The 27,603-nt window shown below is 40.3% G+C and overlaps 1 protein-coding gene across 3 annotated transcripts in view; it reads right to left on the bottom strand.

The window, feature by feature from the left end:
- Prdm5 (PR/SET domain 5) overlaps positions 1-27,603 on the bottom strand; it is a 156,257-nt gene that overhangs the window by 117,753 nt on the left and 10,901 nt on the right. For all 3 annotated transcript variants that reach the window (XM_021190637.1, XM_029533620.1, XM_029533624.1), the window contains exon 2: positions 23,277-23,360. In XM_021190637.1, coding sequence (XP_021046296.1) covers positions 23,277-23,360 — 84 coding nt within the window. The remainder of the gene's footprint in view (positions 1-23,276; positions 23,361-27,603) is intronic.

Here is a 27,603-nt window from a genome sequence, read left to right as displayed (position 1 = left end):
ATTTACTCATTCTGTTTCAGCTGTGAGTGTTTGGCTTATGTGTATGTTTGTATACTGTGTGCATGCTTAGGGACAGAGAAGGTCACAAGAGGGCATTGGATCCCCTGAAACTGGAGTTACAGGTGGTTATTGAAGGGATCTATATCAGCTCAGGACACAGGAGGTCAAGTTCTCAGCACAAAAGAGACTTTCCCCAGATCAACAAAGGGCAGGAAATAAGAGACAGTGACAGGAGATAAAAGATTGAAGAGGGAGGGAACAAAGGTGTTGGGGGAATATTTGTACCTAAGTGGGGACAAAAGACTGCTTCTGGAAAGAGAGAGGACAGACAGCACAGAGGCAAATGGCAGTTTATAAAGGGAAAAGGGGAAAGTCAGTGCTAGGATGAGGTACTTAATTTTAATTAGACATGTTAATTAGGGTAGCCAAACCAACTTTTGATTGCTGGACTTTTATAGATAGCTGGACTTTGGTAGTCAGCAGCAGGAGGAGGAAGTGGAAAAATATGGAAATAGACGTTGGGGGCTAGCTTTTGGGATATAATCTGGTTTTAGAAAAGCAGAGGAGAAAAAAAAGAAAAAAAGAAAAAACAAGCCCGCTAGAGCCATGTCTTTGAGCTGGCTGGAGTCCTGTCAGTTATGAACCACCATGTGGATGCTGGGCATCAAACCCAGTCTTCTGTGAGAGCAGCAAGTGCTGTTAACCCCTGAGATATCGCCCCAGCCCTGATCTTTTAATTAAAATCCAGTAACACCATCTTTTCATTATTAGATATTTTCTTTATTTACATTTAAAATGTTTTCCCCTTTCCTTGTTTTCCCCTTCAAAAATGACCTATCCCATCCCCCCTCCCCCTGCTTCTATGAGGGTGTTCCTCCACCCACCCACTCACTCCTGCTTCCCCAGCCTGGCATTCCCCTACACTGGGGCATCGAGCCGTAAAAGGACCAAGGGCTCACTCATTGATGTCCCACAAGACCATTCTCTGCTATATATATATATATATGACTGGAGCCATGGGTTGGTGGTGTAGTGCCTAGGAGCTCAGGGGGGTCTGGTTGGTTGATATTGTTCTTCTTTCTATAGGGTTGCAAACCCCTTCAGCTCCTTCAGACCTTTCTCTAACTCCTCCATTGGGGACTCCTTGCTCAGTCCAATGATTGGCTGGGAGCATGTGCCTCTGTATTTGTCAGGCTCTGGCAGAGTCTTTCAGGGGACAGCTATATCAGGCTCTTGTCAGCAAAGTCTTGTTGGCATCCACAATAATGTCTAGGTTTGGTAACTGTATATAGGATGGATTCCCAGGTGAGGCAGTCTCTGGATGGCCTTTCCTTCAGTCTCTGCTCCACACTTTGTCTCTGTATCTCCTCCCATGGGTATTTTGTTCCCCCTTCTAAGAAGGACCAAAGTATCCACATTTTGATCTTCCTTCTTCTTGAGCTTCATGTGGTCTATGAATTGTATCTTTGGTATCCCAAGCTTTTGGGCTAATATCTACTTATCAGTGAGTGCATACCATATGTGTCCTTTTGTGATCGGGTTACCTCACTCAGGATGATATCTTCTAGTTTTATCCATTTGCCTAAGAATTTCATGAATTCATTGTTTTTAATAACTGAGTAGTACTCCATTGTGTAAATGAGCCACATTTTCTGTATTCATTCCTCTGTTGAAGGACATATGGGTTGTTTTCAGCTTCTGTAACACTGTCTTTAAGCAGTAAGCAGCTCCCAGTCCTTCTAAGTTGTTGTAACCTGGCCCACATTTCTCCTCCCGACAAAAAGTTACCAGGACACCCACAGTTAAATGCTCCACACAGACCAAAACTGTTATGTCTACTGGAGTGCCCTGAGTTATACCTCATTAAAATCATGCTTGGCATAATTCAAATTCTGTATACTTTGCAGATGTATACTAGTGCTTTCCAGTGCACTGGACTTTCTGACACCAACTGCAAGTTCATTCCAAACACCCTGGCTGAAACTTAATGATTTTGGAAACCTGCTTTTCTCTGGCTGGGTACTTCATTTCCCTAATTAGTCATGATTCCCCAGAAAATAACAGAATAATTTTTTAGAGTAGATATTTTGGTTAATATTTTCAGTATCAAAATATTTAACTTTTCTGGCACTAGAGATAGGAACTATTTTTAATAGGTGCTTTTCAGTAGATTCTCTTGCATGTTGGGTCACACTTTTTCAAATGTTTATTCATTTTATTGTTATATCTATTAATAATGATTTTCAGTCAATTGTTCAAGTAGTCAAAAATCAGCACCTAAAAAAACTCAAGAGTAAAAATTTTCCATTATTAAACAGAAAACTGGCAATCTGAAATCTGAAACAAGGGCTGTAACAGTGAGTTAACAGAGCACAGTTGGTATAGGAAGAAAAGGAAGTTAAATGTTTTCTTTCTGTTTTTATCCAATTATTGGAAATATGCAAAACTTCAAATGAGATCTCAGCATTAGAATGGCATGAGAAGATTCTTCTTAAAATCAAACAAACATTGGCTTACCTACAGATGACTAGATTTTAGATCCCACAATATTTCTCGCTTAAAAAACAAAAATCCTTGAAGTCACTAAGTACAAAAGATTATTTTAAATGAAAACAAGTCAATTAAATCAAAGGTTCACCATTTCATGGTGACATCCACAGGCACTGACATCAGAATCAAGATGAAAACAAAGTGTATATTGGTAGCACAAATATTAATGTGCCCTGAGAACACTGTAACCATGGTAGGAGAGGTTTGCAGTGCCAACACTGACACTGGAGGGAGACTGAGGCACTGGGCAGTGCTTGCAGGATATTGCTTATATCATTTGGAAGCATCTGGGCCTTTAGCCTGAGCCTAAGACCATAGCTACTCTGTTGCTGCTGAAGAAGTCTGCAGGGGTGAACAGAAGGGAGCGGGAGGGCACGCTGGTCCTACCCCCATTCGAAGTAAGGTTTGGGAGGCACTCCATCAAGCTCCAAACAAGCTTCTTTCTCTGCTGGGCAACAAACGGATACTAGGGAAATGTTGAGAGGGACTGAACAAATCCTCTCTGATGGTTAGGATCTCTGAAGAAGGCTGTCTGGCCTAAAGTAATAACATAAGGCATGTGACCAGTCTTTCCCATTTGCTTACTAGCTAACCTAGAGCTCTATGCTCAGGCCACCCTAGGAAATCAAAAACCTAGACCATGAAAGCACGGTTTACATAAAACAGAATTCTTTTCAACTTGTAAGCCAGCTCCAATTGATGGAGTGCTGGTATTTTCATGAAGCAATGTGCTGAGGATGAGACCAAGCCCTAAAAGAGCCCGGGGGCCCAGTTGGATCTGACCTAATAGTTGCACTGAGATAGAGCACACTTTAAACACCTGGTCAGGACAGCCCTGGAGCCATCATCTAACTTGTACCCAAGAAATAGGCTCAGAATGCTAACTGCGTTTGAGGAGCAGGCCATTTTAGAATGGGAGTCAACCAAGTACTCAAGTGTCCATGAAAAAAAAAAGTCTGAACAAAAAGATCAAGCCAATGCTTGATCCGTTTCAGTAGAAACGGTGATGTTTAATGGAGCTAGGGGCAAGGAGAAACTGTACCTATGGACAAGCAATACAGTTTATGAAAGAGTCAAGAAAAGCCGTAGACAGGGTGCAAGGCATGAGTAAGTATACAGTCACTTCCTGAAAGAAGAAAGTGGCGCTTGGGTTTCGGTAAGAGCAGCTGACTTCTCTTCAGAGTTCTTTTCCTTCTGCTGCTTTGCCTTGTCCAACTTGGATGTGACGGTGTTTGTTTTATCATTTTGTATTGTATTTTGTTATGTTTGTCCTCTCTCTTATGTTATGTTGTATCTCTCAGAACACTATGTTTTTCTAGTAAGAGTCAGAAAGGTATTGGATCCACATGGGAGGGTGAGCAGGGAGGATCTGGGAGGAATAGAAAGAGGCAAAGCTGTAATCTGGATATACTGCATGAAAAAAAGTCTATTTTTAATAAATGGGAAAAAACAAAATAAAAAGAACAGATACTTAACAACAGGAGTCTTACTGGACAGCTAAATATCTCACTTCAAGCTTTTTGTTTTTTAAACACAACTTTATAAAGCAAGAAGCTATCATTGTTCAATTTTATACAGTCTGTTCTGCTATATTGCTTGTTTTAAAAAGTGAATTGGTTCCAATATAACTGAAATGTTATATTTGTTCATAACACATTCATGTTCTGTAAGAACTGGTGAATGCAGAAACCTGCACCCAGGCCACATGTGCCAGGTACACATAAGCAGAGCATCTACTCATAGGAAGTTTAACATGGTCCTCAGTTCACACTTCTGTGGCTAACACAAACTCATCCACACCAGATGTTAGAATTCCCACCTAATTTCAGAAACATTTTCTTCCACCACTTTAAATAAATAAATAACACATTCACTTCTACAAGTTAACTTGAAACTTTCTGTAAATAAATTGCTAGACCAAGCACATGACACATGACTTTAATCCTAGTACTCAAGGAGCAGAAGCATGTGTGTCTCTGTAAATCTGCAGAAAGGATTGCATGATAGCCATAAGCAAAGGTGATATCCTAGAAATATGAAATATAAATAAGTGAATGTAATTGCTAACTTACTGTACAATTTATCTTATTAACAGACAAGAACAGCAAAGAAGCTCCCCATAGAATACCATAGGTATAACAATATACAGGACAAAGAAAGGGTATTGAAAGCTGCAAGAGAAAACACACAATAATGTACCAAGGAAAAGACATTAGAATAACAGATGACTCCTCAGCAGAACTTTACAAGATCAAGAAGCTCTGAGCAAATACACTCTGAGTTCTAAAAGACCACAGACGCCAACCAGGACTGCCTAACCCAGCAACTCTATGGGCCCCAATTGAAGAAGAAGAAAGAAAACTTTTTCAGATACAAGCAGGTTAAAAGATTCATGTCCACCAAAATAAATCCTGCAGAGAACACTGGAAACAATACGCTGGACTGAATAGAGCATAAGCAGAGTCAAGAGACTCAGGGGAAACAAGCAAAGCTCTAATAACTGGAGTATAGCTTAAAGCTACTAACAAACAACACAAAGACCCACACATTGATCGCAATCACACTCACAACTTTCAGTAATAAGTTTAAATATTAATGGCCTCGACTCCCCAATCAAAAGGCAGAGATTAACTTAATAGATTCACAAAATAGTTTTTTTGCCTACAAAAGTCACATCTTAACTTCCAGGATAAGTAAATGCGAAAGCAAATGGAAGCAGAACACAAGCATGCAGCACCATCCACATATCTGAAAACACAAACCTCAACCCAAAGTTAATCTGAAGAGATACAGAGAAAACTGCCTTCTCATCAAGAGAACAATAAACGAAGAAGGCAATACAGTCCCAAACATATATCCCAAGAACTCTGATGAACCCAATCTCATAAAAAGCATAATACCAACATAACTCTGACCCAGTGTTAATCGGTGACTTTAATAGCCACATTTTTTATCAACAGGTCATCTGCATAAATAGAGAAACATCAGAATTAGTTGACCTCACTCATTGAACAACCTTCAATATCTATTTTGACTTGGAAGAGGCTGAACCCTTGCCACACTTTGCAAAAAGTTAAAAATATGCCTTGAGATCATTTAAAACTATGTACTTAATCTGCTGTCCTACTGTGTGCTCAAACTGTTTAATTTTAACCTGCCTTTAGGAAACCAATGTACCCAACCTTTCTATACCGTCAATTTCCCATGTAATCAGCTTTTACGACCTAAGCTAAATGTCCATCTCTAAATCTTAAGTTATATACTTTCCCATGTCCATGACCCAGAATAATGAATGTATGTATATATGTGTTGTGGTAATCATTTGATGAAAGCAGCCAACAGGGAATACTTTAAAAGCAGCCTTAAACAATAAATATCCAATAAATATTTCAAAGAAACATGTGGATATAATTTGGTAACAGCTGTGCGAAATTCTGAGTGCTATCCTGGATCAGTTGGGGTCACTAAAGCACCTTATTCCCGAGTAAAAACTCTGTTAAAAATGTCTTTTAAAAATTAAACAAACAAAAGCATGCCTCATTCTTTTCCCATACTATGTTTTCTGCACTGGTCAATAAACACAGCACAAAGCCCATTGTTAGAGACAGACAACATGCCCAGGCAACAGAGGAGACAGAATCAGACACATACAATAGACAGGCCACAGACAACAAACTACAGACAGATGAAAGGCACAGGGACAGATGGAAAATTCAAATGTAGGCTTGTTCTCAGTCTAAACTACTCCAAAAAGAAGCCTATTTTCTTCATTTCTTAATGCAAAATCAATGTATACCCTAACAGATACCTACAGAATATTGTACCTAAACTCCAAAGAATTCACATTCTACTCAACAGCACACCCAAGTTTATATAAAACAGGCCACATTTTGGGATACAGTATATATATATATATATATATATATATATATATATATATATATATATATATATAATTGAAATAATTCCATTTATTCTGTTTGATCACAATGCAATAAAACTCAAGAACAAAAAAAAATTTCTAGAAATTACACAAACTCATGGAGATTAAACAGCCCACCACTGAATGATTAATCGGTTAAAGGAGAAATCAAAGAAATATCCTGGAAATAAAAGAAAATAAAAATACAACATAGAAAGTCCCCTGGGACATATTAAAAGTGGGTGAGAACTTCATATCTCTTTAAGTGTCTACATTAAAAAATTAGAAAAGGCACAAATAAATAGCATAATGGTATATCTCAAGAGTTTTTTAAAAAAGAACAAACCAAATCCAAATTCAGTAGATAGGAAAATAATAAAACTAGGGCAGAATTAATGAAACACACACACACACACACACACACACACACACAAACAAACATAATATAAAGAACCAATGAGTCTAAGACCTGGTTTTTTGAAAAATAAATGATTGCCAGCCCCATAGCTGAATTAACCAAAAGAAAGAGAGCCATAAATTAATAAAATGAGAGGATAAATAAGGAAGCATTATAACAGACATCAAAAAATTCAGATACTTTTAAGGGACTAGTTTAAATGTCTACCTCAATTAAGCCTGAAAACCTAAAATAAAAGATGAGTTTCTAGACACAGCTGACCCAACAAAATTGAAATTGTTGAAGAGATCAACAATGTAAAAAAACCAATAAAAATAAGAATACTAAAACAGTGTATCTTAGCCCTTCACACACCTTTAATCCCAAACAATGAAGATAAAGTTAATTAGTAGAAGAAAGCAGCCATGTATGAAAATGATGTATAATTGATTGGCAGACAAAGTGAGGAATCAGAGAAAGATTTGACAGAATAGAATATGCCCAACTCTCAATAGAAGAAAGAGGAAAGGGCAACTATTTAAGAGGGCAGTGCAGAGGAGGAGGAGAGAAAAAAGAGATGGGGGAGAGAAGAAGTGAGGGAGAGAGAGGAAGATGGGGGGAGAATGGAAGGAAGGAGGGAGGCAGGCAGTTTTACTAGGATTATACAGAAACAGGTAGCACACAGTGAGCAGGCTAGACACAGGTGAAGACAGAATAACCCAGAGAATGAGAATGTGCCAGAACATTAGAACGGATCGTCAAAGTTAGTAAGAGATCAAGTTACTTGTAGCAACCAAAGTTAGTAAAGACCAAGCAGAGTAAAAAGTCAGAAGCTCAAAGAAAAGCCACATTGGATCAGTTACAGTGGCAAGAAGTTTTGAGCCAGAACAGCTGAGTTGAACCAGCCAGCCAGAGTTCAGAACTAGGAAGGGGTGAGCTCATTCAGCAGTAAGTCTCAGAGGCTAAAAACAGTCTAGGCCTAGATAAGATTGCACAGAGGCGCCGGGCATGGTGGGGCACGCTTTTAATCCCAGCACTTGGGAGGCAGAGGCAGGTGGATCTCTGAGTTCAAGGCCAGCCTGGTCTACAGAGTGAGTTCCAGGACAGCCAGTGCTATACAGAGAAACCCTATCTGGAAAAACCAAATAATAATAATAATAATAATAATAATAATAATAATAATAATAATAATAATAAAGATTGTACAGAGGCTAGAAGCTTCCAGGACTAGACACATGTTAGCAGACTGAGGCAGGAGAATAAAAAATACTTTTACACCTGTAGAACATTTTCTTAATCAGTGATTGATGTGGAAGGTTCTGGCTCATGGGAGGTGGTGCCATCCCTGGGCAGGTAGTCCTGGATTCTATGAGAAAGCAGGCTGAGTAAACCATGAGGAGCAACCCAGCAAGCAGCATCTGTCCATGGTCTCTGCATCCGCTCCTACCTCTAGCTAAGTTCCTGCCCTATTTGAGTTCCTGTCCTGGCTTCCTTCACTAATGGACTAAGATGTGCAAGTGTAAGCCAGATAAATCCTTTCCTTCCTAAATTGGTGTTGGTCATGCTGTTTTATCACAACAATGATAGCCCAGAGGCAAACTCCTAGAGAACAGAAAAGAACACAAGTATCCTTGTGTGTGATATTGACTGTTAAAATACAAACCCAAAAGCAGTGATCAATGAGGAAAAAATTGATAACTTAGACTTCATAAAAATTAAAGCAAGTATTCCATGAGAAATACTACAAAGTAAATGAAAAACCAAGCTACATATTAATAGAAAATGTTTGCTAGTATCCAAAAACTACGGAAAACATCAATCTAATTTTTGAATATGTAAAAGATAAGAAGATTGCAACACCAAAATGATATGCAGATGGCAAGCAAGCCTATGAAGAATGTTCAGCATCATGCACCATTCGAAGACTGGAAATTAAAACAAGAAAGATGCCATACCTCCATCCAACAGATGCTGAGAGGGAAATAGAGTGACAGAGATGTTCATTCGCTGCTGGATGGAACTGAATGCCACACTGTCTACAAGACACTTTGGTAGTTTCAAACAAATCTGAGCATGCTTTCACAGCATGGCCAGCTGGTCATGCTACCTGGCAATTATCCAAATAAGTTGAATGTGTTATACAATGTAATGGTTGCCATAAAACTTATTTAAAAGGTTATTATAAATAAAAGCCTTTGGATAGTTCTCTGGAATTAATTTTTTTTCGATGTAAACAAAGCATAGCATACTTCAACCCATGCTAAGATATGAAAGAGCAGAATCCAGTCCTGTCTCTATTATTACTGACACTTCATAAATAATTCAATCCATAAATATACCCTTCAGTTTAGAAACTGGGGCCATGAAGAATTCCAAAATCCACCAAATGTAATTACCCAATCCTTTCCAGAACCCCAACATCCCATCCCTCATCTACACACGGCCCCTGACCTTGTTCCCTGCTCAGTACCTAGTCCACTTCACAGCAAATCCTGGACCAAGGAACTCACATTTAAGTAAATATTAGTCATGAAATACGGGATACCCATGTTATACTCCACAAACCCAAGAAGGCTGGACAGAAAGGAGGGCACAAAGAAGGATGCTTGAGCCTCACTTGGAAGTGGGAATGGAATGGTTATGGAAGGTAGATGGAGGGAGGGAACTGGGAGGAAGAGGGGATTAGGAGAGGAGTGGGTGGGGATAAATAGGGAAGATGGCCAGATGGCCATGAGAATGAACAGAAATCCACAGCTGCCAGGGGTGGGGGAAGGTAGGGGACATTTCCAGGAAGACACAGAGACCTGAGATTAGAGAGGTGCCCCCCCCCAAAAAAAAAATCAATGAGGATGTCCTTACAATGACTCACAGCACTGGGATATGGAGCCTGGGAAAGCTGCTTCCTTTGGCCAAGGCAGGAATCCTGATACAGACACAGGGGATGGAGCAGAGACTGAAGAAATGATACAGCTAGCTTTCTTAAGACTGACCAATATTCCAATTTTGTTTAAAAAAAGAAATTAATGACCCAGATATCAGAAAGCAATTTTAAGAGAACAACACCCCATTCCCAAGTGGTGGAGTGGGTGTTTTTGGGTGATTTAAGTGGGTGAGTTGTTAATGATGTAGGTCAAGAAGGAAACAAAGTAAGAGAGGTCAGATTCAAGGATTTATTACTCTCTTTCTTTCTTTTTTCTATCCTTTCTCTCCTGTCTAATGTTAGAAGAAATGTGGGGGGTGGGGAGGGTGAAAGATGATGAAAAGAAAAAGGGGGATATAGGAATCTGAGATAAAAGAATAGATTACTGAATATACGTTTAGACCAAAGAATATTAATAAGCCAAATATTTTACATTTGTATGGACTTTGTATATAGATACAAATTTAAGGTTACATTTTGCTACAACATTGTGTGTGTGTGTAGGATATGTACAGATTAAAGGACAACTTAAAGAAGATTCTCTCTTTCTACCATGGATTAGCTGAGGATGGAACTCAGCTAATTAGACTTGGAAGCTGTAACTGCAGCCTCTTCCACCAAGGATCCAGTTCTCGATTAATGACTTGGAGGCTCTTTATGTATGAATAAATGCCTAAGCCATAAGTTTGAGTTTGTTCTCCAATTAGCTGTACCTAAATCACTTTCTATCATAACTTGTGTTACCAACCTAAAAAAGATAGCTTGTATTATCTTTATAGATTTTAAAACATTTTCTTAAATCCTAAACAACTTAACTGTGAGATTCTAACTATCTAATCTTCAACCTCATTAGAGAACTGAGAAGGAATAAATACTACCTGAGTGTGCAGGAAGTCCAGAGCAAGCAGCTTCCAAAACTTTACAAATGACGAAGGTTGCTGACAACCTGGACCCAAGGGTTCTCCGAGTCCTTGGAGCATCATCACCAGCCTTCTGGCCCACAATATTTAGAAGACTTTCCGTGAAGCAGGAATATTGAAGGGCTCGCCTACTTGTCCTTGCAAAGCTTGGCAGCTGACTTCCCTGCATCCCATTTTTCCAGTTTGGACAGAAAACTGTCAAGAGTTTAAGAAAGGGCAGTTCCTTGCCAAGACACTAGCTTGCCACATGGAAGTGACTCCATATGGAGGCTCTTCAGTGCTAATCATCTTTTTAGTAGAATGGGTGATGCGCGCACACACACACACACACACACACACACACACACACACACACACTAGTTTAATAAAAAACTAAGAAGATAATGTACATGTGACGTCCACATAGTTCTATTGCTATCCAAAATTATTACAAGAAAACTTATAAATGCAGAAAACCTGGCCTTCCCCATTCTCTGCTACTGTCTCAAGGCATGACCACTGACACATACAATTGTTCCTATGATAATGTGACACCCCAGCCATTTCCTCACCAGAAACAAAAGCAATATCGTTCACAGTAGTCTTGAGTTTAAAATCCTCCAACTGTAAGCCAAATAAACCTTTCTCGCTATAAAGTTAGCTGTCTTCAGTGCTTGCTGGGGTAGTACTGTAGCACTGAATATGTTTTCCATAGTCTCTGCCATTTCAATACTTGGTCTTGAATATGTAGAGCTTGTTGGGGATGCTTGGGTTCTGTGTCCATGTTGGAGAGGAACATTGAGAACTTAAAGATCTCTCTCTCTCTCTCTCTCTCTCTCTCTCTCTCTCTCTCCCCTTCATGGTAGAGGTTTTAAGATGTGAGAGATCTCAGCTTGTTGCTCCAGCCACCAGCTACTATGACTGTTTGCTGGCATGCTTCCCTGCTAAGACAGTGATGGAATCTTGTCTTGTCATATCTTATCTCATCTGGTTTCATAAACTCAAGTACACCCTTCCTTTGACTTTACTGTTTTGTTTTATCACAGCAATTGAAACACTTTGCTGCACAATGATGCTGCAGCCATAAGCTCAAATAGACCATTCCTTCTACAAGCTACTTCGGCTGTTGTGTTTTATCAAAGTAATAGAAAAATAACGAATACAAGAAGAAAACTAATATGTCCTCCTAGCTTCACACTTTCTTAAAGTCCATGCTCATTTGTAATATGTAACTAGAAATCTAAAAAAGCACTTGTAAAATCTGGTAGCCATTAATTTTATTAAGTTCTTTTGTTTTTACTTCTGAAAAAAAAAAAAAAACACCTAAAATTGATACGAATCCCTCAATTTTACTATATAACTAAAGTGCTACTTCCATAAATACATACATTCATCTGTCAGAGGACTTTTTAAGGATCTGAAATGCTTTCTCAAGAGCTTTTCTTATGGAATCAACTAAATTTTTACCATAATACCTTAATGTGCTTAGGAAATTACTCAGATAAATTGTATATCATGTAGCATAGGAACATGAAAATAAAATCCTCCATGGTATCTGACAGCAGTAAGACTAAGTCACAACCGAAGGAAAAATGAGATTGTTAAAAATTGAATTTCATCCCCAAGCTGGTTATCAAACATCCCTGCACTGGGATCAAAAACTGAGTGTCTTCTTTCATATCATAGACTTTACTATTTAACAAGTTGAAGTTGCTTATAATTGTGAACAACTGCATCTGTCAGATAAAATTCCTGCCATGCTTTAAGCCAGGATCAGGCCACAATGATCACAGGTGTACCCCACAAATAAAGAAATCTGTTCTATTTATTTCCATCCTATGTAAGGTTTGGTTAAATGGCCAGGAGTTGGCTGATATACTTAGATAGGAGCCACTGTGGAAGAGTGGACAATGGACAGCCTCGGTCTGCTACAAACCTTCCAAAAGGAGCTAATATACCCTAGCCTGCCTCTCGAGCTGAAAGGCCAGAGTCAGGGGGAGGCCCTACATGACAACATTTGTGTCACTGGCTCTAGCATTCTCAAGGCTTCATAGGTGGTATTTTTCCACTAATGTCTCCACTAAGTGGTTCCATTTGGAACCGAAAACTGTTACCATCTGCAAAAGAAAAACATTTCATAAAGAAACTTCTTTGCTCCAAACACCTAAAAGGATTTCTATAAACAATAAAAACATAAAAGATTTCAAACAGTTGAAAACATTTTTTTTTTTTGCAAAAACTAAAACATATTGGAAAACTGGTACTGAATGAAGTTCCCAACAGCAGAGTAGCTGTAACCAATAGAAAACAACCATGAAAGAAAAAAAAAAACATACAAATAAAATGTCTACTTCAATATCCAACAGGGAGCATCTTTATAGACTGAGATTCAGTTCAATCTTCATGAAAAAGGAAACAACGATGTCTACAACACAGGCAAGCAATAGGCAATCAATAAGCTGTTTTTTGTTTTTTAACTGCCAAGTCACATGTTTTCTGAGAATGCTAAATTAAAATCACAGGTTATATATTTATTCAATGTCTTTACTAAATATTGACTATGAAATAAACACTTATTCAAGTATATTTATATTTATGTTTCAGTATATACTGCGTAAATATCATAGCTAGATAACAAAACAAGATGTCTCTTCAGGTTTGGAAACTGAGTCCATCCTGTCATCCAATCTCTGACCGAGTGCCCTTTCATTAAATGTATCACCATTTTGGTTATTTGTCTATTGCTATGATCAAATCTCCTGCCAAAAGCAACTGTTTGTTGCTTTTGTTTTGGCTCCTAGTTTAAGGTTCTATCTAGACCATCTTGGTAGGAAAGTCACATCCATATGAGCCAGAGACAAGTGGTTACATTGTGTCTACTGTCCTTTCCATGACTCACAGGGCCAAGCCCAGGCATATGTGTCACTTACTATTAGAATGAGTCTTCCCACCTTTATTAACAGTCAACATAATCCTTCAGCGGCAGGTCCAGAGGATAACCAAATCTAAAGAAGCCTGAAAGCTTGCCTTCAGCATTACTCAGGTCCTTCAAGCTAACAATCATCACTAAAGATCACAACCACATTGTACCCAGAACACACTCAGAACGTCACAAAGTCACTCTTAATTCTTGTCTTTCAACACAGCAGCAGCATCAAGCCCTCTCTGTGTTGGTTACTTCCAATCACATCTCACCGACTTCATCCTCAAGACCCAAGTCCTAAACAGGAGGAAATCAGTACTGGACCACAGGAGTCAGGATATGGCTCCCTCACCTCACTCAGGATAGGGCTGCTCCTACCTCACGGAAGCCTGTGTTTCAAAGGCAGTCACTTCCTGTGGCATGCATCAGACTGCACCATTCTACAGCTTAAACTTCCTTATGACTCTTTTCTCCAGCAGAAGAAACCTTGCAATCTGATTTGTCATTACACCTTTAGCCCTCTATAGAAACATACAGAGAAAATTGAGGTGGAACAGGCTACAAATCTAAAATTTTAACAGAGCTGATAAAAAGGGATAGTGTATCTTCCAAAACACATCTCAGAGACATTAAAATCAACTAATTATGCTTGTTTACACAGAGACCAAATGTGGCCTTGCATTTAACAGTACTGGCATCCTGTCTCATCCATAAAGCTAATCACAGTACCTAATAAAACCACCAAACACTTCAGGCACAACAGGACATTTGTTAAGAAGGATTTTTCTCCATTGCTCTTCCAGGCAAGTAAACCCACTTGTCTCATGTTGTGGTTTTTATTTGGTTGGTTGGTTGGTTGGTTGGTTGGTTGGTTGGTTTTGTTTTACATTATTTTAAAACTTGCTTAATTAACCTTTAAACCTGGTTGCAAATCTCATCCTTTGAACAAAATAACTTTAAAATACACATAGCCACTCTGGAGGCACGTAAGAATGTCCTCTTTCTGAATGCCCACGAATCAGTCTACATTATGTACCCTGCCTTATCTTAACAAACCCTCCATGCTTCCCTCTGTCTTGAAATTCTTTTCTGAGGCATAGCCAAGGAGCTGTTTTATCTAGTGGAGGACCTGAAGAGTGAAGGGCACAACGCCAAACCTCTCTCCCTTCTCTGCCTGCAATCCATCCAGTCATAGCCTGGGACTGACTCTCCAAGGAGATTGGTCAGAAACACATGCAGAATCCACATTGTAGACCTTACCACAAGTGGTTCTAATATCAGGATATAAGAAACACTATAGTGTCCCTACTCTTGGCTGAGGTCTCAGTCACATACTCTGTGTAAATTTTCTGGAGACATATAAACTTCAGAGTTATTACCTACTCATTAATAATGTAGAGATTTTCTCTTCATATGGCTCCTGTGTGTTCTTGATGGAGTAGAATCGATAACCGAGAGAAGTAGGGACCATGCGGTGTGAAGAGATATATTGCCTAGAGGCTGCGAATGAAGTTCCAAAAGCAGTCTACAATAACTGCTATCAATAGCTCTTTAAAAAGTCATCAGTTACAGCATAGGGCTCACATCACTACTGAGCACTGTTATTTTCAAACAATGTCATATCTACAGGAAATCTACAATCTTCACAAAAGTATTCATAAACCTCAAATATTTAAACAGGAATATTTTGAAAACATTTACATAATAATAATATTTACTCTTTTCTTCAGACTAAACTGAGTACCACTGCAGCAGTTTAGTCTGCCGTATCTTATAATACGAGAGTATCTAGTGGACGGTAATGATTAATGATTCTGGCAAGCCCAATCACCTTGGGCTTAAGAAAAAAGTTTTCTTCACTGCTCCTCCAGTCAGTGAATTTAGATAAGTAAAGAAAGTTAAATTGTAAGTGTCCTTACTGAAAGGCGGGGACTCTTCAATTGGAGCCACAGTTAAACACAGTGAAAACCTTCCATGTCTCCATTTTGTCTGTACTTCTCTTGACCCTGCATAGCCATGGAAATCACTGGGATGTCTGTCTACCTATCCTGTCTCTTTCCCATTTTAGGCTGAAGGCACAGTGTCCTAAAGCTGCAGTCATCTTAGATGCCAGAAACAGACTACCCTAAGATGAAAATAAACATCTATGCTAGGCAGACTGCATGCTGTTGTGGATCATAGTGATGGATTGGGTTCTCTCTCCGATGACGTGATTGACAGTTTAATGATTTATTGCACTACTTTGCAAGACTCCAGGCAGAGACAATGGTGAGCAAACCCACACAGTGAGCAAGACTGCTTACCTATGGGTACTTCGTACTACTGCCTCTATTCTTCCTCTAAGACTAAAGTTCCTATCAGTAAATGAACTCCTGGCACCCCTTTATAGCCCTCTCTTACCAATGTGCTTATAAAATCTCCCTCTGCTTTTACCATTACTCATCTCTGTAATTGGTATGTGGGAATGAGAAGCCTGACTACCTTGGTGGGACTGCTAGTAAGATGCAGGGTTTGTCCACCTCTGACGCCTGCCTCAGTTTCCAACGGGTAAAGCAGATTGCTTCTCAGTACTTTGTATCCCGGACTTTGTTTTACAACTGGAGAGAGGAGGTGCTGTTTTAAAATCAAAGTTTAAAGCGTATTTGCTTTGTTTCTAATGTTCCTTAGGTTGACACATACTTTTTCTTTAAGTTTGATAATATAACAAAAAAATTGATCTGAATCTAAGTAAAAGAGATTTTTTTTTCCCTGTTAACACTAGAATTTGGATATTTCACTGAAATCCAGTCTTTACCTGATTCTTAGAGAATCTGAACATGAGTTCTTAATTGTCTATACAATGGGTTCCTTCTCAAGAGGGACCACCCAAAGTTATGGATCTGGACATGACATCTGCTCTGTGCAGATGGAATCACCACTGGACACTCAACTGTATTGTGAGTTGTTCAATGGCTGAAAGGCAAACAATGAGCATAGCGAGCATGGACATGGAGAAGAGCGGGACACACTGAGACCTCTGCCATCTCAGCACAGAGGCAAAGCTTGAGAGGAAAAGTTAGAATCAAATATCAAGTTTTAAGAACACTTAGACGTAACAGAATAATTTTATAATTTTGACACAAAACTCCTGCATGTAGGACCAGATATTTTTTTCTTTTTTCTTTTTTCTTTTTTCAGGAAAGGAAAGGTAAACCCATAGCCAGCAAAGAATATATATATGAAAGATCCACACAGGAGATACCACAGTGCCTACTTCAGAACACCTGCAAACGGTCAAGGGCAAATGGCCAAGGAATGCACAAACTGTGTCAAGGTATGTGCTAGAAAGAGATAACTGAACTGTGATGTGAAATAGCTAAAAAAGTACCACAGGACTGAAAGATGGAGGGTTAAAAACAAAGCATTATTGAGAGCTTTGGCAATAGTACATGGACGTATTTCAGTCTTAAAGGTGAGTCTAAGAAAATAAAATGAAAGGAAATGTAGTTCTAATGCCAAACCACCTGGCAAAGGGACTCCTAATTAAATGGAGAGACGACTACACGAAAGACAACTGGGCACATACCACCAAATTTTTCATGGGAAACATCTGTGGTCAGGCACTGGCTCCAATCTTAGGTCACAAGGCTGGTCTAAAGCCTAGGAAATGCAACCTTCTCTTGGAGATATACTTTAAAATAATATGGGAGATGCTGCTATTTAGACGTCATGGTCTTCCACATCCCCACAGCTCCCCTGAGCTGGGAGCAAAAGGGAGGACTCCCTCCCATTCCCAGCAGGGCTTCCTCTTCTCTACCTTATCTGGGGATCCCAAACCCCACACTTACAGTGGACACAAAATCCTTAGGAAATTACAGGTTCAACCTCCTCAAATGCCTTTCCATGAACATGAAGAATCCTCTGTATCATAAGCCTCTGCCAATGAAATTTCACCCTAAGAACCCCTTCCCATTTTCCAAGGTTTATATAGCCCCTTCTCAGCTTGAATAAAGAGCACAAGCTGTTTTGTTGAATACCACCTGAGAGAGCTGTTTCACTGGCTGTCCTCTGAAAGAGCTGTGACACTGAAATCCGGGGATCCCAGCTAATCCCCCAGTTCACTTTCCCCACCTGGCGTACAGCAATGCCTGTACACCCTGAGGGAAGAAGTGGTAAACAGAGCCACAAAATAAGAGTAAAAATCTGAAGTTATCAAAAAGCATTACAGAGAGACAGAAGTTCAAATCCCAGTGGCGAGTACATGAAAACGCTGACGTTCTATGAAATGATCAGAAGCAGTGGCATCATGAAAGGGAGGAAGAGCTCCCAGCAAGGGCAGCATTCTCAATAGCTCACAAGATCCCTTTGTGACCTGTCCTTGCTACCAGAAGCTGACATGTATCAGCAGGCACAACAGCTAATGCCTCCCACGCTTTGATGTGAAGGCTCTGGCTTGTCCAGGAGAATCACTGTCACCGTAAACACAATATAAATATGAAGAACTGTGGGGAAGAACTGTGCCTCAGGCTGTCTTGTTAGGACATTGTTTCCAGATACTATCGCTAGCACCTGTCTTATATGGAACAGCTACAATATAAGTAGGATTAGTCATCGAGGAACAGCACAGTTGTAAATAATGGAGAGATAGGGCATATTTGACATATTTTCAATAACTGGTTGATTTGACCCCCAGAGCAAGGTATTCTTATCTCCTTTGAAAATAATTAAGAGTTCCGTGAAGGACCCAATTGGAGGGCTAGTCATTCTCCTTTCACTGCTCTTTCTGAATCCTGGTGCTGCCAACACTAAATGAGTAAAGGGGTCTACCAAGGATAACTGCACGCTATGAAGCAGCTTATGCACCATAATAATGGAGAGGATTAGACCAGGGAGATAAGGAAATCTATGCACTCAAAAGGTGTTCTCTGTTTGTATTTCTGTTTGATTGCTTGTTTTGTTTTGTTTTTTAATATTCCCTCAGATGACTGACCACTGACAAACTTTATTCCCTCTGCCAAGAGCACAACTGAACAAAGCAGAAACAAGCTGACAATAAATGCACATCAGACAAAGGAGAGGAAAAGATGAGAGGGGAGAAGAATACATAAGAAGGAAGAGAAGGGGAGGGTCAGGGAAAGGAGGGAAGAGAAGGGAAAAAAGAAAAAACAAAAGAAGAGAAGAGAGAGGAGAAGGGAGGGAAGGGGAAAGGTGGAGTTAGAACACAGGTACCATCAATGCCTACATATTGCCAATCTCAGAAGCCATGTGTTATTAATCCCAGTGTCAAGTGTGGGATACCTCCAAATGAGTTATTGGAGAGAAAGTCTCATGGGTTCCCAAAAGAGCATGCTGATAAAGACACATCCACGTTGGTTACAAAACACAGCAAACAAAGCTGGAATTATACTGGAAGCTTCCTTGCAGCTGGTTAGGCTTCATAGTGACAGCAGTTGCTGTGCTGGCCGTTAGGAAAAGGCAGCAATGGTCTTTCTTGGCTCTGCTGTAATACCGACTTGTCAAATAAACTGGACCTATTGATATTATAGTGGCATAACTGTTATGGGTATAACCAACTGACTTCTGATTGGATCAGTGGCCTTCTCCACAGGAAGTAATTCAACACCAGTACTGTGGAGCTAGTCAAAGACTCAGATTTGGGGAGATTACATGCACTAGAGATGAAACTACTTCTTTTGCTTACTAAATGGACATGTGAAGATACCTTCTAAACACCTAGGTTTACGCCCTACACTAATGAAGATCCCAGCCTCAATCAATACACTTGTATTTGCAGTGAACGGCATTTAATGCAGAGATCTGTGGCTGTTCAAGACAGCTAAAAAGAAATGACTTATATGGGATATGTAAATCAGTTCCCAAGGTACACCAGGAAAAGGGAGCAGAAAGAATATAGCCGATCGGAAATGGGCAATGACATTCTGCCTTACGGGTATGTCAAGGCTGTGGCAGTCATGAATTCACAGCAGCTACAGTGCATAGAATTTGCACAAAACAGCCCATCAAAATTCAGTGATATATAGGAGAGAGGCTCATGGGCTCATGCTTATCTATCTAGGAGAGTTAATAGTTGGTAAGAGCTTTCAGGTGAGAGAAGTCATTGTGTGGGTGATATAGCCACTGGCTAGCTATTCCTTCTTTAGTGCATAGCTCCAAGATCCATTCCTACACAGGCAGCCGTGGGTAAAGATATGAAGGTATGCATTACAATCTATTCAAACTTATCCCTGAATAGCTTACAAATAAATGAGACTCAGACTAAGGTTATTTTATTTGGCTTTGACAATTACTAAAGGGTCACACCTAATCTACTCCTGGAACTGCAGGCCTGGCTACCTCCCCAGAGGTGTATCCCATATACTTGCTGTTTCTCTTGGCCATGACCTCATGGCTCCTCTTCCCTGACTGCAGCTTCCTCCCTCTCTAGTTCTTCCTTCTCCCTTCCTTCTTCCTTCTCCTAGTTCACTACTGCTAATCCCTCCAGCAACTGGCTATAGCCAATGTTATTTAACAATAGTTTTAAATCATGGAACAACATTTGCAAAACAAAAGCTTTTAAACACTAGAAGACACTCCTAGGCCAATACCTTTAAGTATAGAATTTAGCATTACAATATATAGCAACAGACCAAACTTTAACAAAGGTGGAATGGGACCCTGGAGGGAGAAGGGAGAACACCCTTAGAAGGGGAATAAATGAGAGTTGAGGAACAAAAACTGTCAACAAATTAATAATAATAAAGAGAAAAGGGAGGGAAAAGAAGGGAAAGGACATAGAGAGGACTAAATACAGCAAATATCCTGAGAGAAGGGCTAAACTTGAGACAGGTAGTTATATTCTTTAGACCTTACAAACTATAACTCACTCAAAGCATTAATATTAGGTAATATTAATATTAACCTTGTAATATTTTACAAAGTAAAATAAAGACAATATACCAGTCATCATGTGACTCTAACATCACCAAGCATAAAAATGCACAAAGTTATGTGAGTAGCAGAGTAAGAACAGTGGAGATGCTACTGTGTAAAACTAAAATAGTGAAGACATTGAAGAGCCATAGGAGCCAACAAACTGCTGCCAAAATACCATATATAATGCAGAAACACGGCATACACTTAGTGAGAAGGCTAGGTTGAATCCATGACAGGCTTCAAATGGGCAGTTCAGGACTGGGCAAGTCCAGGCAAGCCCAGGCCTCAGAAGCTTCCCCACCACCTGGCCTGAGGCAAGGACAGTGGGTCAACAGCACTTTCCAGACCTCCTCAGCAACAGTTTCCAGACCTCCTCAGTAACAGTTTCCAGACTTCCTCAGCAACAGTTTCCAGACCTCCTCAGCAACAGTTTCCAGACCTCCTCAGCAACAGTTTCCAGACCTCAGTTTCCAACCTTCAGGCCCCAGTAATGGAATGTCTCTAGAGATGGAGTAAGATGAAGGTCACCTACCACCAATTCTCCTAATAGGCTTTAAATCAGGCCTTTAAGCTGACTTGCTTGTCTCTCTGTCTTGGTAATGGGAAACCCCAGGATGCTGGGCTTCTGTGGAATAAAAAACTCTGAATTTACATACTATTTGAGTCCAGGGTGTCATTCTTGCTCCAGCAATCATGGACCCTTACATTAGCTTCTCAAAAATTTCTTTTCTGAGTAAAATTAGTCCCTATCTGCTTAAAAATGCCCTACTGTATAAAGCATTGGTTTTATCACTAAAGTTTCCAAACAAAAAATATTAAAAGCCATTAGCAACTTGTTAAATATTGTGCAGGGTTTTTTTTTTTTTTGGGGGGGGGGAGTTTATTTGTCACATTTAATTTCTGAAAACCTTATGGCAGAAGTATTCTGGGAAAATTAAGACCCTACAGAAACATGTTATAAGCCATAAAAACATTTTAGATTCATAAAAATAAGCAATTAAAACAGCATGCTAAAATAAGACAGTATTGATAATATTTTCTACTTGAATTGCAGTGTAGGCTGTTGCGAGGTTTTTGCTCCCCACTCTTGTGTTGCAAAAACCTTTTGGAATCCTTTTTTCATTTAACTGCATACCTCACCAACAGTGTCAGTAACAGTGGGACGCATATATGTATGTTTTGCTTGCAGACAACATGCTGTGATAAATTTATATGCCAGCCAGCTAAGTTGCCATACTAAGTGAATGAACCAAACCCTAACATGACATTCTGTACAATAAGTTCCCTTTAAATCAAAGAGATTACTTAAAAGAGTGGAACTCTCACTTAACTGGTCCATTTTTTTTAAGAGAAGAATCTCAGGTTTCCAAAAGTAGATCTGCCTAAAGCCAACAGCATTAGCCTTCACCTGAGCTTCCAGCCTAAGGACCTCCATGTTAGTCACTATTCTACTGCTGTGATATCACACCATGACCAAAGCAATTTGCAGAAGGAATTGTTTAGCGGGGCTTTAAGTTCCAGGGTCCACCATGGCAGGAAATGTTTGCAGCAGATGGCAGACACAGACACTGGAACAGCAAGCAGGGGGCAAAGAGAGTGAACTGGAAATGGCATATAGCTTTTAAAACCTCAAAGCCCACACCAAAGAACACAATTCCTCCAGCAAGGAACCTACCCAAACAGTGGCACCAACTGGGGACCAAATATTCAAACATCTGGTCCTATGGGTGACATTCTCATCAAACCACCATGTCTACACATTTAGATCCCATGACTGCGTGATGCAAACTTTGAAATAAGTCTCCTTTAATATGGTCTAAGCCAGCCTGAAATACATGAGATCCTGTCACAAAAGTAAACCTACAAAACAAAAACACATTTTTCTGACTTATAACTTTCAAGCCATCTACACATGCCTCATCTCTTGCCCAACAAACAGAATTCTTGCTGCTGGCATCTTCAAATACCCCTTTCAACTATCTCCAAGACTCTGATTCCCTTGTCCTGATCTTCAGGCCTCTATTCTAAAAACTAGAGGCCACAAAAGTAATTAATACTAGAATGTGAAATCTATATGATAAATAACACACATTCACATATGCAAATCCCACAGAAAAGAAAGGTCACATGGTAAAGACAGGCTACCACATCTCAATTACCAGCATGCACATCCTAAAGATAACACAGCTTTACTTTGAAGTCTGGGTTGAACAACTAACATAGTTACTTCTATATGATTAGAACTGCAATAGAGAATAAAGGCTAAAAGTTAAGCGCGATTTCATTTACAAAAATGCAATTTTAAATTCAATTGCAAGTTTACTTTGAAATCTAAACCTTAAACACAGAAAATATAATTTCTGATGACAATATTTAAATTTCAGAGTTCTCAAAGAATTATATAGCAGACTATTTCATCAGTCTAATATTTTTAATGCTGAACTACAAAATGAAGACATTCCTGGTCAGGAAAGATGGTTCCACAGCAAAATGCAAAGGTGGGAGGATATTATACTCTCTTATGGACTCAACATCCACCTTCAATTACATGCACACACACACACACACACACACACACACACACACACACACATACATACATACACACACAATTTTAAAAAATAAATCTTTAAAAACAGTAAGATTTTTCAGTACCTAAGATGGGACTGGAGCTAGTATTGATTCAATGGCCTTACATCCTCAGTATTATAAAAAGAGGAGCACGCTCCTCGTGTGTAAAAGGGCACCCTTACCTCCCACATCAGTCTGTAGTCCATATTTTCATCCAAGTCTTCAGGCATTCGCTTCTCCCCAGCGAAGGGTCCAAATTTTTCACCCTGTATAGCAATGATTACATTGAAAAAGAATCAATGTAATAATCAGCTATGAAATTAAACCAGTTCATCTTTTGGAATTTCTTTTCATCAACATCCTCGTTTTTAAATATTACTTATTTAATATGAGCTACAATAATAACATAAAATGTTTCCATATTTTTTAAAGTACAGCTTGATCTGTTTCAGTCTTAAAGCTTCAACCCACAGCACAGAAGCCAACATAAAAGGGTTAAACTGCTCCATTTTCAAATTCTGAGGAGCTCTGAAGACTGTGCCTCTGTTTTCATCCTCCTCACAACCTCTGGCAGGAACTTCCAAATGGAAAGCACAAGTTACGGCTGACTTGAGAGACAAGCCCACCAGCCAGTACCTCCCCTGGTTCCCATAAAGAACCTAAATTCATCCCTGTTTGCACAAGAAAGAAGTATGCTTACCAGTTTCAGAAGAAGGCTATTCATAAATATGATTTTAAAAATGCCTGCCAATCCTTCCAGCAGCCTGATGCTCATTCTTGATCTATGCAAATCTCAAAATGTGTGCTTTGAAGCCCACTATATGAGACTCACTGAGGCTGTCATTTCAAATACTGAATCTTAGATTTCATTAAAATTGATGTGTGGAAATGAAGGGTGGGGGACAAAATTCTGACAAGGGCCCTGTGGAGACCCAAGGTTCTATAAACAGCAAGGAAAAGATCACATGGATAGATATGCATTCCTGATCTGTCCACTGTGAGGTGTAGACTCTGTGTCTATCAACTGCGAGGTGTAGACTGTTTGAAGATTCTGCTATTAAAGTCATAGTCTACCATGTCTGGACAGCACCCACAAGTTCAGCACAAAATGGAGCCCTTTCCCAGCAGAGTTTCCTCTTCTCTGCCTGACATTATCTGAAGAGCCTGACCTGAGGTATGTTAGATAGTCCTTGGAGAAATTACAGGTTCATCTTCCTTTCCTGTCTGGAAATACCTGGAGTACCTCTCCATGCAAATGAGGCGTTCCCAGTACCTTAAGCCTCAGCCAATGTATATTTACCATAAGAGAAATCCCTTCCCATCTAAGATTTATACAGCCCTTATTTAAGCCAGTAAAGATCACAAAATGAAGTCTACTCCCCCCATACCTGACTCCCACACTCCCACTGCCCCCCTTCCATACTCCCACACTCCCCCACTCCCACTCCTACACTCCCACACACCCACTTCCACACTCCCACACTCCCCCCATACCTGACTCCCACACTCCCACTCCCCCACTTCCACACTCCCACAGTCCCCCACTCCCACTCCCACACTCCCACACTCCCACTCCCCCACTTCCACACTCCCACTCCCACACTCCCACACACCCACTTCCACACTCCCACACTCCCACACTCCCACACTCCCACACTCCCACACTCCCCCACTCACACTCCCACACTCCCACACTCCCACACACCCACTTCCACACTCCCACACTCCCACTCCCACACTCCCACACTCCCACTCCCACACTCCCACTCCCACACTCTCCCACTCCCATACTCCCACACTCCCACTCCCACACTCCCAGCCAGACAGGAGTGAGATCCTGCTGACTCATCTGTTGTTCCACACTCTGCTTCATCCTTTCATGCCAAGTGTGCAGCCAGGACACCCTGCAGGAGGAAGCAGCCGAACACAGAACCAGATAGACTCTGCTGTGCCAGCTGTAAGGAATGGCATCTAAAGGTGTGGGGACTTATAAGACCATATTTAATAGTAAGGGACACTTCTATTTGTTCATGTGTGTATGTGTTTTGAGGTATGGCCTCATGTACCCCATCCTAGCCTCCTATTCAAATGTATCTGTTAGTGGAGGGGAGGGGAAGTGGGGGAGTTGTGGTAGTGTTGAAGTGTGGTCTCATTCCAGACAGGCCTCCAATTCCATGTCTGTTTGTTTGTGTTTTGTCCGTGGTCTTGCGTGCCCCAGGCTAGCCTCCATCCCCACATATAGCTGAAGATGGCACTGAGCTGCTGAGATTCTCACCCTCGTGCACTCCTATGGTGGAGTTACACATGTGGGCTTCCAAATCCAATTTTGGACAGTAGAGGGGACTGAACCCAGGCTTTTATCCATGGTACACCCCTAGCCCTGGTGCCATTTCAAAAAAGAGCCTGAGGAGACAACATTAGTGGGTCCCATTACCAGAAATTCTGTGAAATAATATGCAGTGAGCCAACAGTCACTCATGCTAAGGGGTCCTTCCTTCCAATCTATCTGTAAATATTTTCCAGGAGAATCTTCCCTTTGTGTGGGAGTAGAGATACATAAAGGGATTAAAACCTAAGAGGGGATTATTGATTAACTTTGCTACTAAGAAAATAACTCTACTCAATGTCCAAAGGAAATTAAATAATTTAATATTTAATAAGAATTATTTAATAAGCACTTAAAACAGCTGGGAATATTAAAATTTAACATAGCTAAAAAGAACTGACTCATCACTGACAAATGATAAATTAAACCCTGCAACTTCCACATGAAGAAGACACATCCTGGAGAGGCACAAATGGTGCAGAGCCAAGACTGTTCCTTTCCCACTTGTGAAGTTTCATTCATTTACTTATTTACTTTACGCACACACAGCACAAGACACAAGTGATGGTCAGAGGACTACTTTCCTTCCACCATGGGGGTCCCGAGTGGTGAATACATTCTGAATAACCTAAACAAGGCTGAGGAAACAGGATTGCTAATTGCAGTCGTGCAAAGGCCCTAATCTGATCCTTAGAAAACATGTTTTGGAGTCATGGAAGTCTGAGAGTTCCTTCTGGTCCACTTCATGCTGAAATAAGAAGGTACTCCACCTTATGCACCCTTCAGACAGACACACAGCTCCGGAGATGCACTTCTCAAAAATTAACCATCCCTCTGACCAAGACTGGTGTGATCCATGTCTGTTATCTCAGCCATGGCTCTTAGGAAGCAGAGGAAGGAGGAATGGCCCAGGTTAAAGTCCAGCCTGGTAAACTCACTGAGCTACAAACCAACCAAACTACATAGTGAGAGTATATCTTAAGAGAACAAACCAGTATTTCATAACAGGCACATAAAAGCTGCATAAGAAATGAGGCATGTGGGAGGGAATTAGTACCTTCAAAACCATGACAAGGACTCTGTGGAGTCCTTAGTAGAAGCTCCCATAAGGAAGAAGCATGAAAACGGAGTCATGGAGTTTGAGAAGCCTGATTATACTCTGTCAGCTAAGACCAGAGGCATTGATACACAGCCCATCACTGGCTGCTTCATCATGTCTCAGACAGAACCTTGACAAATAGGAAGACCAAAGCCCGCCTGCTCTCAGAGCAGATATGCAGTACTAAGAATTATTGAGTTGAAGAAAAGAAGTGAACATCAATCTGAAAACAGATGGAAAAATAAGATGCATTCATAACAAATTTTAGTATTTGTCATTTGTGAATAAGTTCAACTTTCAGATCACTCTACCATGAATTTAACTGGCTCACTCAATTTTCCCACAAATAAATTTGAAAACCTTCTTGGCTTATGCCTTTATTCTATTCTATTACCACAATCTCTTCATCACACTCTTTCAGCAATGGAATGCACATGCTATGTGGGACAACCTGAATCTGCTCCTGAAAGCTCTCGGCCTATACTCAGTGCCACAGATCCACACATGCCAAGCACTCAGTTCCTCTCAGCACACACTCTCAGTAGCTCAGGCCCATGCAAACCAATGAGAATATACTCTCAGTGCCACAGATACACACATGCCAATCAATTAATTCCTCTCCAGTCAGATCCTCTCAGTGCCAGAAACCACACGTGCCAATCAACAGGCCAGTCTCAACAAAAACTCCAAGTGGCACAGGTCCACACATCTCAGTGCCACAGATAAACACACACCAATCAATCAGTCTCTCTTATCATCGTGAGCCCCCACACACCAATTTCTTCCTCTTCTTGGTACAAGAGAAAAGAAATAAAACAAATTATTAATTAAATTATGGACAAAGGACTGAAGCATGGATAAGAACCCAAATAAATACACTAGGGTGGGAAAAAAACTGACACCTCAGGATACAGGCTGCTGAAATTCTATTTCAGTAATTAGTAATCACTAAAATTAGATTTCCAGTGCCCTCCATGTGTTCTCATGACAAAGAGACTTGGTTGCCAGTATGGCAGGACGGAGAAGAAGGAGAAGGAGAAGGAGAAGGAGGAGAAGGAGAAGGAGGAGGAGGAGGAGGAGGAGG

The sequence above is a fragment of the Mus pahari genome, chromosome 2 (genome assembly GCF_900095145.1).
Source record: "Mus pahari chromosome 2, PAHARI_EIJ_v1.1, whole genome shotgun sequence".
Classification (NCBI taxonomy): domain Eukaryota; kingdom Metazoa; phylum Chordata; class Mammalia; order Rodentia; family Muridae; genus Mus; species Mus pahari.
This window is presented reverse-complemented; position numbering and strand designations above follow the sequence as displayed.